General features: G+C 43.4%; 1 protein-coding gene across 1 annotated transcript in view; it reads left to right on the top strand.

Moving 5' to 3' along the window:
- CDK15 (cyclin dependent kinase 15) overlaps positions 1-13,572 on the top strand; it is a 92,459-nt gene extending 78,887 nt beyond the window's left edge. Inside the window, exons 12-14 of the mRNA XM_036254664.1 lie at positions 535-674; positions 10,971-11,113; positions 13,522-13,572. Coding sequence (XP_036110557.1) covers positions 535-674; positions 10,971-11,080 — 250 coding nt within the window. The 3' untranslated portion in view covers positions 11,081-11,113; positions 13,522-13,572. The remainder of the gene's footprint in view (positions 1-534; positions 675-10,970; positions 11,114-13,521) is intronic.
- The last annotated feature ends 729 nt before the right edge of the window (positions 13,573-14,301 follow it).

The following is a 14,301-nucleotide window of genomic DNA, read 5'->3' as shown; positions in this document are numbered from 1 at the left end:
CTCAGGGAGAACCAAGAGAGGGTCTTAGCTAATAACCCTGGAAGCTGAGCTTCAGAAAAACTGGACATAAGGGTGTTTTCCACCTAAGCTTTACTCTCCAGAATTGCCTCTCTCCCTCTTCCCCTTCCAGGAGTCTATGCTTGCTGCCCTTGGAGCGTATTTCTAAACAGGCTTTTCTGCTTGGTAGAGGCTGCTGTGTTCCTCAAAGAAGAATCCTTAATTATATATTTCTGCTTCTGTAATTATAATCCTGGGTCCTTTATGTATACATGGTGCCAGAGACACTATAGAGGCTGGGATGGGAGACACTGAATGATGGAATACTGAGATTTCCTCCCTTCATCTTGGTAACAAGACAGGTAAGAGTTTCAGTGTAGGGGTTATTTTTCCATTTACCACCAACTTTACTAATTCCAGGAAAATTCTATTTGAAACACCCTTCCAGCCATCTTCTTTTCTTTACTTTTCTTCTTTCCCCATTTACTTTTCGGAAGGGAGATCTCTGGAAAACTCTTTTCTCTTCCACTTTTTCAGGTTGGGCAGAATTCCTGAGGCTGAAGACCTGGCCTCGCAAATGCTGAAAGGCTTTCCCAGAGACCGCGTCTCCGCCCAGGAGGCACTGGGTCATGACTATTTCCGCTCCCTGCCGTCTCAGCTGCACCAGCTTCCCGATGGTGAGTGTGTGCGCGTGAGTGTGTGTCTACCTGTCGGTCTTGGTGTCTAAGTGTTTCCTCTGAGCTCTGGAGAGTCATAGAATTTACAACCAGAAGTGAGCTTAGAGATCAGTTAGCCTGGGAGAAGCAAGATGGGACCCAATCTTGCTTGAACATTGCATGAGGTTCTTTGCAACTCAAAAGCTCTGGTGGGTTAAGGTGACAGACCTCCCTGGAAGGACCCAATCATCCCCATATACACACTCGCACTTAGAATCGGATGAGATGAAAGCTGTCTCTGAGATGTTTGCTTTCATTAGCATCTGCCTGGAGAAGCAAAACCAAAGTTTCTAATAACCGCCTTCTGTCTTTCCATAGAGAGTAAGATGATAGGTGACATGGATATGTCAGAGAGGAGAGCTGAGCCTGTCTTGATTGGTAACCTGATGCTGCCAAGGGAAGTGCCGGGGTGGGGTGCCACGGGGAGGGGAGCATCCTCCCAGGCCGGAAGCCCATGGGGAAACACAAGTTATCCTGAAATCAGCCTAGCTGCCTGGGCCTGAAGTCATCCTCCAAATCTGAAATCTGCGGAGGGATCATGTGGCTGGAGCCCTCCTCATGTTTCTCAGAATGTGGCCAGGAAGGGCGCCGTGGAGGATGTGGGCAGTGCAGTCATGACCTGGGCTGTTCAGAGGGGACTCTCCTTCGGTGGGGTTTCTTTGAAAACACCCACCATTCAACTGTACAGTTTTTAGAAGTCCTCGGCTGGACAGATGAAAACTAAGAAGGAAGGTCTAGGGGCTCAGACTGGGAAGAACATACCGGGATGGGGTGGGGAGCTTCTGCCCAAGATCCTTAGATATATGGTCTGGCCGGTCTCTAGGGTTTGCAGACACAGCATCACTACATCCAGGACATGGTCCTGCAACAGTCCAGAGCTTTTAGTTTGAGATTTCTCAAGGTATTTTATTATTAAAGTGAGTCATTTAGGATCCCCCAAAATAACCATAATTGTACAGCCAGGGTTAATGTGCCTTACTTAACCCTGTGAGAAGAGTCAGTCATCAGTATTTATTAAGTTGCCATTAAGTGTCAAGAACATATTAAGTGCTATAAAAATTGTGGGGGGGAAAAGAGGCTTATCCTTGACCTCAAGGATCCTACAGCGTGGGAGGAAAAGAGGGTGAGGAAGAGGAAACAGGGCACCCTCGTACACATATTAGAACAAATCATATCTAACCAGCTATAGTCTGTGCATAATCAGCTGCAGATGTTCAAAGAATATGTGTGTGCTAAAGGCAATTCTTCGGAGGAATTAGAATAACTCAAGTGAGATGGATTAGACTGGAGGTGAATCTGGAATGGAATTTGAAAAGAGGGAAGGGACATGGTTTGGCATCTGAGTGGAATAAAAAGCATTCCAGGTGACCTATAATTCTTACTGGTACCCTCCTGGTCCCTCACCCTCCACTTCATCGCCATCCCCTCCCCTCTTCCCAGTCCGAGCCCCTGGATCTCTCCTTCTTAGCTTTCTTTTCTGGGGCTTTGGACTTCTAACTACCACTTCAGGCAAGTGTACACACTTGGGTGTACACACACACACACACATGCACGCAGACACACTCACACTCCCCTCTCTCCACTTAAAGAAACTTCTCCCATTGGTCCTCCTCCAGGATCTATTATTCTACATACAGAGAACTGCTGGGCTCTTCAAAGTTTTCTGGGCATCAGCTTTTGCCTGACGAAGGGTAATTAGGAAGAAACCATGGCTGTCCAAACTGATGTGTTGTTAGAAACTTAAGTTTTGATTTTTCCTGGCCATCTGAAGCAAAGCCACCAACAGAGGGGCTCTGCTTGCATGTGTGTGTGCCCGGGCGCATGCGGATGTGAGAGGGAGACCAATCTGTATTCCTACTCTGTTCGCCCAGCCACAGAACCCAAATCTACTTTGACACTTTTAGAAAAATGAAAAGATGGAATCTTGCAGGAGTCTGCCTGTGCTGGGGGGGAGACGAAGAGTGCTCACAGCAGGAGGGAAGTTGACTTTTCTTTATACATATAGGGGTTTTTCCATGCAGAGTTTAAATTATGCCTGATAAAAGGAGTTTCGTGGATGTTTCAGTTCTTTCAAATTCTCCTGGCTTCCTCCCAATTAAATGAGGTTTGTCAAAGCCACAGGGCTCTGCTGCTGCTGCCTAGGCCGACAAGCACTTCCTGCAGCGACATCTCAAGTCCCCGAGGGAGAAGATGAAAGGGCCAGCCCAAGAGACAGGGAAGGGGGGCAGGAGACGTGTGTGTGTGTGTGTGTGTGTGTGAGGGGGTGCTGAAACAGGTTTACAGACAGACAGACAGATGGAACTTGAGACAAGTAGACAGGGAAAGCAAATCTATAGGAAAATGGGAAAGAAAGCAGAGGAAGAGAGAGAAGCAGCTGGGGCCAGTTTGTGCACCTTGACAACAGTGGCCCTCCCAAGGGCACGTCCACTAAGGGATACACTCCCTTGGCCTGGCAGTACCAGCCTACTTTTTCATTGCCCGTGGCCATGAGCCTTTATTAAGAGCCTCCTTTGCAGACAGGGAACACCAGCCAGTTATCGGACTTCCCAACCTGTAGGGACACAGAATCTGTATCCCCGTCCCTGGTGGGTGGCCCCAGGCATAAGAATTGTGCAAAAATAAGCCATACTCTAGTGAGTGGTTTGTAAAGAGAGTTTCCCTGCCGTAATTATGCAAGAAATTTTGCTCTCTGGTGACAATTCACTATGGAATGATTTAGGGGCTTATATTTATATCATTTTATTATTCTGGTCGTAAGATAACAAAGTTGTCACTTTAAAATATATTCTGTTTCCCCTTTGATCTGGGAGATGCCAGCTTTTACCTCTGAAGACGACAACTTAAGCATGAAACCAGTCGCTGGGAAATACGTGAAGAGGGGAAGGACAGCCCTGGCCAGTTTGGCTCAGCGGTTAGAGCGTCGGCCTGCGGTCCGGAGAGACCCGGGTTCAGTTCCCGCTAAGGGCACGTACTTCGGTTGCAGTTTGTCCCCGGCCCTGGTTGGTCGTGCGGGTGGCAGCCACTCGATGTGTCCCTTCACATCGATGTTTCTCTCTCTCTCTCCCTTCCTCTCTCTCCCTCCCACTCTATCTGTACAAAAAATGGAAAAATATCCTCGGGTGAGGATTAAAAAAAAAAAAAAAAAAAAAAGAGGGGAAGGACAGCCTAAGCCCCCGTGGAAGAGTGGATGGAAACTCCCCCAAATGCCAGATAGCTCCCATCCATCCATGTCTGTTTTCACAAAGCCTGAGAAGTGCTGAACGACACTTTCTCTAGGTTGTGGCGGTAAGCTTATGGCCAGAGGAAATCAGAGGGTTACTTGCCATGAAAATCCAGGAATTCCAGGATTGGTTCCCTTTTGGAGAGCACTCTGAAGTGGAGAAGCGTGACTATTAGAATGGCAAGCATGTGGGAACTTCTGCCCAGTGCTGACATTTTCCCTTGTTGACTCTTGAACACCTGAAGAAACATTTGTTGAAGGAGAAATTACTGGGAGTCTCTCTCAAAACACACCAACACCAAGCTAATTGCTTTTGCAGATGGCTAGAGAGACACTCTTTCTCACTCAGTCACCAGCTTATGGAGACGCTTGTGGTCCTCGGGACTGAGCCAGCTGAGCAGGACGTCAGCTGGGGCAGCGAGGACCTAAAATTAGGCCCTTGGCAACTCCCTAATCTTAGCTGCAGTTTCAGCTTCTTCCTTCAGTTCCCTTTGCCCTCAGCTTGAACTTGGGCTCTGGGAAAGAAACACTGTTTAATGATTTTGGGGTGGGGAGAGTAAAAAATCATTAAGCTGCCCCTTCTAGAAACGAGCTCCACTCTGTTCTCGCAGGGAGCCTTCCAAATGTTACCCTTGGAGAGTTAAGACTGATTTTGGAAACTTGCCATTTTGAACCACAGACATTGATCCACAAAAGTTTTTTGTTTTGTTTTTTAATCTAGGGCAGTAAATGCCACGTGATTTAAGAGTCTGGTCCTTAAGCCCAGGACCAGGACATCAAAGGCTGTCTCTCTCTGTGGATTGGACCCATTTTGCTTTCCAAATCCCAGGCTGAGTCTCTGCCATTCTTTCCTGGGCTAAATCACACTTCTCCTTTAAAACAGGCTTCAGCATCTGAGGGGGGGAAATCCTAAAACTTAAAAGCTTGCAATCATTTCACAAGTAATTTTGCAAAAACAATTTACCAGAATCCTTCTTGTCATACTTTCATACCTATAGGGATGGGAAGGGCATGGCATTGACCTCAACCCTGCATCACACCACCCTGGTATCACTGTCTGGTAGATCTTCAGCAGGCTTACTCATATTGCCCATTAAAATCTAAATAATGTTTTGTTTTGCTCCAGTAAAAGAACTTCAGGCCTTCTTTTAATATTATTTCTTTAATGTGTTTGAAGATTCCTTGATATTACTTCCCAAAGTCACTTCTCTAGGCTGAGTTTCTTTGACCTTCATCTCACCCTGAAATATAGGTTCTGTTTCTCTTACTCTTCCATCATTTTGTTTCATGATTCTGTTCCGAACCTGTTCCCGTTATTTTGCCTATCTCTGAGATTACAGCCCCAACATAGACTCAGGCTCCTAACATAGTGGAAGAATTATGTTGCAGTTCATTCATCGGAGATTTATGGAGCATTTATCAGGTGTGATACTGAGGGATAAAAAAATGAATTAGTCATGGACCCTGTCCTCAAAGAGCTTACAATCCTTAAGGAAATGAGACAACTATCTAAACAGCTGCAGATCAAGTGTGAAGTGCTCTGGGTGTTCAAAAGGAGTGAGATTAACTCCAGCTGTGGGGATCAAGGATGGCTTGTGACTGGGTCATGAAAGATTATGGGATCTGGATGGTTGGAGAGAAAGAATCCAACGATAAGAACGTCATCCTCCTCTTAATACCGTCTAACATTATTCTGAAGGTGTATTGTTTTTTTAACTTTTTAAATTTTTACTTTTAGGGAGAGAGAAATAGAAACACTGATGTGAGAGAGCATCGATTGGCCGCCTCCTGCATGCCCCCCATTGGGGATTTGGCCTATAACCTGGTCATGTGCCCTGACTGGGAATTGAGCTGACGACCTCTTGGTGCATGGGTTGATGCCCAACCACTGAACCACACCGGCCAAGCTGAAGGTGTATTTATTTAAATAATAGTGACACAATTCTGACTTATATTTCATCCTGATTTTTATTCCTTATCACTATGTGTGTGTATTTGTGTGTGTGTGTGTGTGTCTTCTTCTTGCAACAATATAAACATTCTTTAACATGTATTAGTGAAATTTAGTCTAGTTTTTTATGTGCTAATGATATCAAATCTATTCTATTTATTGCTTTTATTGTCTATCTATTCAAAATTTATCTAACCAGAATATTTTGTCATTCTAGAAGCCAGGTTTCAAGGGTTTGGGGTGGTGGGGAAGAGGGAAGGGAGATTTCAATCCAGGTTTCTTGATTCTGTTCTGCTTCTAGGAGTTTGTAGCCTACCGCTGACCACTCTTTCTGCCTCTTAAATCCTTCATTAGTCAGTACTTAAGCAAGTTAGGAAGTATCCTCCATAACACACCTCTTCATCTTCCGTTGTTCCAAGCTGTCCTCAACCCACTCCACTACATTAGATGAAGTATTGGGTTGAGACACAGCTTATGGGGTTGCATAGAGTTGTGTTACTGGGAGAAGTCTGGGTCAACCAAGTCCCTCTGCCCCACCAAGCCCTTCAATTGGATAAATTTGTTAGCATGAGAAAGTTTCCAAGTAAAGATAAACCTTGTAGGAAAGAGTTGGAGAACTTCAAGTGGGAAAGAATCTTAGAGACTTACTGTTTCATATCCTCATTATATAGATGGGTCCCTGGCGCCCAGAACAGAATAATAGTGGTTGCTATTTCTTGGGCATCTATGTGCTTTACATACATTCTTCTTTAATCTGTACACTAGCTGGTAAGGTTGAAGTTATTTTCCTCATGTTACATATTAGAAAATTGAGTCTGAGAGAGGCTAAGTGAATTGTTCAACGGCATACAGCAAGGAAGTGGGAGAGCCAAGGTTTGATTTTAGACTCCCAAGCCTCTCTTTTCCCTTCACTTATTGCTGCTCACTGAAGATCACTTGGGAATTTAGTAGCAAAATGAAGATTGGAACCAAGAGTTTGATTCCCACTCCCATGACCTTTCCACAGTCTCATGCTTTTCGTTTATTTTAAAACCTTCCCAAGAAAGATTCCACATGTTCCCAGGTAACGTGTTTAATATCATTAAGAGGGTTCAATTTTATGTTTAACAGAGACCCCTGACCTTTTGTCTTGGTTTCTGTTCTTCTTTAATACACAATCATCCTTAGGTTTTTCTATTTCTTAATTGATAGTGGTTTATTTTTTGTTTTACTATAACTCATTCAATTTTATAAGAAAAATATCAGGAATGCAATGGAAAATTAGGCAAAGGCATAAAAGAGCAATTTCTGCAAAGGAGGGGGAAAAAAAGCATATCAACACATGAAATAAATAGATGGCCTTACTAGTGATTAAATGAATACAAATAACTGTTAAATTAGTCTATTTTCCCTTAATCTAATGATTCTTGGTGTTTGTGAGGTTGTGGTAAAATAATTCTCTGCTGATGGCAGTGTCAGTTGGGGAAATCTTTGCAAAGCATTGTGGCATACATATCAGGAGCCCTAAAAATGGTCACAACCTTCAACCCTATACTTTGGTTCCTGGAAATTATACAAAGAAACAGTTGAACAGGGAAAAGAAAGTCTATATGCGTAAAAGTGTTCATTGTAGTGTTGTCTATGATTTCTTTTTAAATACAAAATAAAAATAAGAGAAACCACCTAAATATTCAACACTAGCAAACCAATTGAACAAACGTTGGCATACTGACTCAGCATGCGGTACTACATAACAATTTCAAACAATTCACAGGAGTGTGTGGTAATATGGAAATGTTTATGCTATGACATGAGCTGAGAGAAAGATGACATATTATGATTCACCTGTGAAATGTATTATGCATATCAACAAAATTAAAAGGTAGGATATAAAAATAAAATGCTCTTCCAGTTTAGGGCTGTGGATAATTTTTTTTTTTCTTTTTTAAAGTTGTCTTTAATGTTGATGTTTATTGCCTCTATTGTTTAAAAGAATGAAGTATGACAAATGGTACAGGGAGTCTAAGCTCTAGATGGAGAGGTAAAGGACCTGAGTTTTCTCCTTTTTTCTCCCATGTAAGATGCCTTATTGGCCTTCATAAACCTTAATTTCTCAACCTGCGCAATGGGTGAATACTAACTTTCTTTATCCCAAATTGACAGAATGTTTATTTTATAAAGCTTTTAACACACTGAATGTAAGGGTTCATATAAATTTGGTCCTGGGAAGATGAGAGGTGGGAGGGGGAGGAAAAGATAGGCACTAATTAAGTTTAAAAGGAAAGACCATCTGCTTTCATCAGAAATGCACGTGTGCTGTGCCCCTCGTCAGTTTTAAGAGCACTCCTTGTTTGTTCGCAACTTCAATTTAAAAGACTGTGATCCTTTGGGCTTTAAAGATAGGAAGCCTATGTACATACACATGAGCTAAAATCCCCGCGTCCTCACCAGGCCTGTGCACTCCGAGTGAGTAAAAGCACTAAGCAGCTTTAGCTGATGGACTGATGATGTGTAAGAGTAGAGCAAACACCACGTGACGAGAAAGTACAAGACATTTTGAAACGATGGTTTAATTTCCAAGCTTTCTTTGTAACGTGGGCTTTCTCTTTTAGCCATTACAGACGAGTAAGAGATTTGATTATCTTGTTTCCCGTGAAAGGTTATTTAGCTCCTCAATCCCATTAAGTCACTTTCTGCACTCCAGTGCACTGTGCCTTCCCGGGTTCACAGCCCAGGAAGAGTAAATGGAGACACCAGGATCGAATTTCTAAAGGAAGGGAAGTTAAAGCAAAGTTTGAAAGGGGTGACAGCCAACAGCCAGGAGCTTAGGAACTCAATTAGACTGAAAGACAACTATCTCATTATCTCCTTCCGAAATGATCTAAATACATAAAAATCTAAAAGTTTTAAATAAACTTGTCCTACTGACTGTCTAGATGACTGAATTTGCCTTCTCAAAATATGTTTAAACACCCACTTTCGTATTTATTTATTCTAAGCGTGAAGCAGCTGCGATAATTATGCTGTCAGGTTCAGTAAGCTAATGAGGAGTCAGTGAATGGAAGGGTTTGCATTTGTGAGATTGCTGCAGGATAACTGCTCTGAAGCCTTTTTCCTTCCTTCTTTTTCTCTCTTCTGTCTTTCTTCCCCCCACCCCCCATGAATTGGGAAGGAGAGTCGAGCAGTCCATGGCCAAATTGGAATCCCTTTGATTAACTGGCTGCTTTCCCAGCACTGTTTTGTCAGATAATGTTTCTCTCTCTCTCTCTCTCTCTCTCCTCTCTCTCTCTCTCTCTCTCTCTCTCCCCCTCCCTCCCTCCCTCCCTCCCTTCCTCCCTCCCTCCCTCTCCCTCTCCCTTGTTTTTTCTATCTCTCAACCCCTCAACCCCTTTTTTCCCCTTTCTTTCCCCTCCTCCCTCCTCCCTCTCTCCTTGCTTTTGAGGAGCTGCTGCTTTGGAGAGGCAAGGAAGCCTGAGGGACATCTTCGTGCCACTGTCCCAAAGGCAAGAGCACACGCCTCCCCGAGGGAAGTTCCCAAGACAGTTTAGACTTGAGTTGATTTGAGAGTAATCTATAAAGTTTCTGTTTATTTTAACTGTTTGACTGTTTATGCTATGGCACGAACTAAAAAGAAAGTAGAATATAAAATTGCATAACATGACGTAACTCTGAAAATGTATTATGCGTATCAACAAAACTTGACGTGTCCCCTCTCCAGCCTAGAAAATATGTACTTCTAAACCCAAGGAGTCAGGGCCACAGATTATTCAAAGCGTAAGTCTAGGCCGAGCAAGGCAGAACCCACATTGCCGTTTTATTTCTTCCCTTCAGGTGTGAACAGCTTCCAGCAAACAATAGTATTAAGGCATTTTAGGCTCTTGGTGAGCCAAATCTAGAAGCTTCTCCTTTTGTAAATTTTGTGATATTTAGAGCCACCCAGGCTTGCGCTGACTGTGAGCCCGGCAAAGCAATGCCCAGTGGAAAGATGTCCTGAACAGGGGTTGTGGATGTGCTGTGACAATGTGGCTGGTGCCTCTTGCTGTTTTTCCCAGATATCTATACTAATGCTTGTAACAAAGTACTTGTTTAAAATATATTGTGTATCAGGAACCACCCGAGAATTCTTGTATATATCTTCTTCAAATGTAGAACAATCTGCCAGAAAGTTTTATTATCCCCATTTTGCAGATGAGCCCCTTTAAAGGTTAACTTTTGGAGATCTTGGCCCATAGCTTGAGCATAGGGTGCACCCAGGAACAACACACTTAACAAACACAGGCATTTATAAAAGTAGAAACTGCCAGCCCTCTGAACTAACCAAATACAGGAATCAGATGACAAATGTAATATCTATATATTTCAAAAAAGGTTTTTTAATTTACAGAAGCTGCACTTAGAGTCTGTTTAAATAGATTCCCTAATGCAGCTAAAGTAACAGGGTTTGAAACCTTCCAAAACATATCTAGCCCAGCAGGACGCCCATTACCTGTCACTGCTGGAACAGATGTTCAGACTCCTTAGCTTGATAACTCCATTCAGCATCTCGTTCTAACCTATTTTTCCAAATTCACCTTTTAGCTTGCCTTGCTCTAATCATGCACGATTGCTTGCATTCTCTCAAATACTTGCCTTCCTTCGTGCCTTTCCTCATGCTGACTCTTCAGCCAGGAATGTTCTCCCTAGAAGTCCTTGACTATTGACATAGACATCCTTCAAGGCCCAAAGGGCTCCTGTCCATGCTTCTCCCATGCTCCTTAGTGGACTTAGAAGAGGGGTTGTCCTGGTTCTTTGTTTGCACCTCACTTTAGGCCCTTGCCCGTTAGTTTGTGTAAGTCTCCCTGTTCTATTCCTATTTTTACCATCTTCAACACCTGTGCCATACCCAAGTGCTGGTAAATATACATTGCATTGGATTGAATAGGAGCCGCTGGACAAATGTTCGTAGATTCCGTAAAATAAGTTATCCATGAGTCAGTATAAATTATTAGTAAGTCTGGCTCATGTTTTGACATCTCTTCAGGTGACAAATATTACAAAAACATAAAAAGTACACTGTGAAATCCCAGGAAATAACATGTTGGTGCTTTTTCTCTTTTTTTCCATACAGAGGAGTCTTTGTTTACAGTTTCAGGAGTAAGGCTGAAGCCAGAAATGTATGACCTTTTGGCTTCCTACCGCAAAGGTCACCACTCAGCCCAGTTTAGCAAATGCTGGTGAAAAGAAAGGGGGACATCACCAAGAGCCTTCCAGGTAATGGCCCCAACAGAGAGGCTCCTATGACAACTGAAAAGTGATCGCTGCCAGGAGAGGGCGGGGCTTGCAGATGCCGAGCACCTCTGCTCTGTCCGGCTCTTCGTCCCCCCTGCAGGGACAGGTGGCCCAGACTCTTCAGGCTGTGACAAGAGGGTGGTAATGTACATCACCTGTCTCTCCCACTCCCAGAGCAGTGGTAGGCTCCCAAGACAAAACTGAAAGGTCAGGCCTCCAGCTGACACGGGGAACGAAGGATTTCCACTCTTACGTTGTATTTCCTTAACTACGAAGTTTCCCCCATCAGCCGATAGGACAAAATCAGAGGTGTGAGACTGAGGGGTGTCTTGGGAATGTGAGATGTTCGGTGCTCAGACGAGTGCAGTTCCAGGTAAACCAGGGGCTTGGTCACTGTGGTGGTGCAAATTCCCACTGGCCTGCCTCCAAGTGCCAGGGAAGACCTGGTTCAGAGTCTGGCCCTGCCCAGGAGATGGCTTTAGAGGCCTATGAGAATCAAGTCACCACTACTACAGGCTTCTTAGACTAAACCACCTGCGTAGTTGGTTATAGGGAGTCCTCTCATTCAGGGTGAGTTCTGGGAACCAAAAGGGCCTGATGGACGGGCAGGAGCTACCCACAAATGTCACAGACACAGCTGTTCTCAGGAGTTTCCTCAACCAAGCTAGTATAACCCAGCCTTCCAAAGTAATCTCGAGGAGACAGAGGTGCTGTGAGGGATTTCCCCAAAGCTACCCTAAAGGCAGTTCTGCTGGAAGGCACAGGGAGCCAGGTGGGACAGCTCCAAAAACACCATAGTACAGACGTCCCTGGACACGAAGAGAGCACGTCCCACACTGGGCCGTCCATGGTGGGCAGAGGGGAAGTGATCTAAATAGAGGAATCAAAGTGGGACCCATGCACAGCGCCGGCCAGCCATCCTTTTGGACGACCCTGGCTGTAGTCCAAGCCACAAACATTAGACTATGATTTGGCCACCACAGCTCGGCAGTGCTTCCTAACAGAACTTTTGGGGTCTAGATGGTCACCACTGGCATACTCCCTACACCCCTCCCACACCCCAGTGTTGTTGACAAAGCAGGATTCGGCTCTTCGCCACTTAGTCTTGGCTTTCTCTTTGACTGTTGATATTTAAAGATATGTACACATCAAGGAGTCTCCCTTATGGATCTTCTAAGATCATTGTATTTAGAAGTTTGGAAAGATCAAGGATGTTTCGAATTATAGCTATTCCTCAGACATTTTCTGAAATGCCTAAATTTGTATTTTGACAATATACAATTGGAATTACAACAGGCAATACAATAATATAAAATTTCCCATGCAAAATATTTTCTAGAACAGAGATTTGACTGTGTAAGTGCCCTTTGAAGCCCACTAATTATGAAAATAGAATTACTTTAACTACATTCTATAAAGTGAAGGATTTGTGCTTCATAAAACTATCAAAGACATTGACGGAAATGGTTTCAGATGGTGGTGCTACAGTAAGCATTATTATCATTTCTATTGTTATTTTGTTTTATTTAGCAACCAGACCCTGCCTCTCTGATCAATAGTGACTTTTCACAAAGAATTGTTACCTGTAGATGTGAATCCGTCACAATGGAAAAGCAATTAAAAGCAGTCAGTGTATCAAACTGGTGCCTGTGCAGACCATTGAAGTGGAGGGGAGGAGGCAGGTTTGGCCTGGAGTAATCTCCCGGTGTCCCTAGGCCGTTGGTACTAATGTAAGGAGATAAAACCCGTAGGAGATGAACCACAAAAGGGAAAAGCTAGAGCAATTAAACTGTTTAATAAATGGCTCGGTATCAGCAAAATCTGGAAGTGCTGGAGTTAAAGAGACTAAAAGTGATAATCAACGGACACTTGGGGCCTGTAAATCTTTTCCATTAAATTGAATTTATGTTAAAATATTCACTTTTCAGGAGATTCAATATGTAAATTGGGGTATTAGGACTTATAACAGCAAGCAGTGCCTCAAAATTAAGACTCTTAAAAGATCCTCAAAATGTCCGTTTCAGGTATGGTAAAAAATGTAGACCGGTGTCTGCAGTGGAGAAAGAGGGGCGCTAAAGGTACTGGGGTACGCCATGGGCCAAGCACTTCACACAACTGTTTCAAAGCTTGGTGTGTTTTGCACAGTGAGGTGTGATGTGGCACAACTGTAGTCTGTAGATCCAAAGATAGATTTTGGTTATTTTAAAAGTTTACTTAGTTCTTATTATCAGGGGTAAAATGCTGCCTCTGTTATAATTTATTACTACCTTTTCTATCAATAGATAGAATTCCATCCGTAACTTTGCAATAATGTTGAACAGGCTTTTTTAACTCAATCTCTACAATGTCATTTATTATTTTGATTTTGTTTATTCTCCATTTATGCCTAGGGCTACATTACTGCTGCGTCCACTTTAATTTGCTTCAGCTTCCTGAGAAGCTCCAGATATAACCACGCCGGACCAGGGGTTTTAACTATCACCTGTGACCTGAAATATTTTCAATATTTTAAATATTAGGTCCAAGGCAACAGTACATAATACTTGAAGAAAAGGCAATGGATGGCTATTGCTATTGTCATTTTCTTAGAATTTCACAGTGAAGGCTCAAAAAGTAGACACAGACTGAAACAGTCTGAGAAGAGGACTTCTGAATAATTCCACTCATCCCGTCATTTGATAGAGAGATCCCTGAGCAGAAAGGACAACGGGACAGAGAGGGGACTGACAATGGAAAGAATTCGGAGGCAGAGTTTGTGCCTGTCACTCCTGTGTTCACTTACAATTTCTCCCAACAAAAGGACTTCTGTGGCAAGGAGCGGATTAGTCTAAAGTTTAAAACAGTCTCCAGAGAAGATGGTCTCTTGGATAAAGTTGTTAACAAAAGGACTTGTTTAAGACTCTTTGTTAGGATTTCCTTGGGGGCACTTCTTCCTTCCCTAACTGTGCTATCAAAACACACTACCGCCCCACCCCAGCTAGATTTTAGAAGTTCGGATTGAGCCGCTGATTAGAATTAAATTTCAGGCTATCTCCTTCTACTGAATCCTAATTGTCTGTGATGATTGCAAAAGTGATGAGGAATCTAAGCTCCGATTTGATGGTGGAGATACTGATAGATAGATAGGTGCAAAGAGTCCCAGAGATGTAATTCAAGCCCTGTTGTACCAT

This window comes from Molossus molossus, unplaced genomic scaffold (genome assembly GCF_014108415.1).
Source record: "Molossus molossus isolate mMolMol1 unplaced genomic scaffold, mMolMol1.p scaffold_m16_p_11, whole genome shotgun sequence".
NCBI classification, from domain to species: Eukaryota; Metazoa; Chordata; class Mammalia; order Chiroptera; family Molossidae; genus Molossus; species Molossus molossus.
The sequence above is the reverse complement of the archived record's forward strand: the minus strand, read 5'-3'. Positions and strand labels throughout refer to the sequence as shown.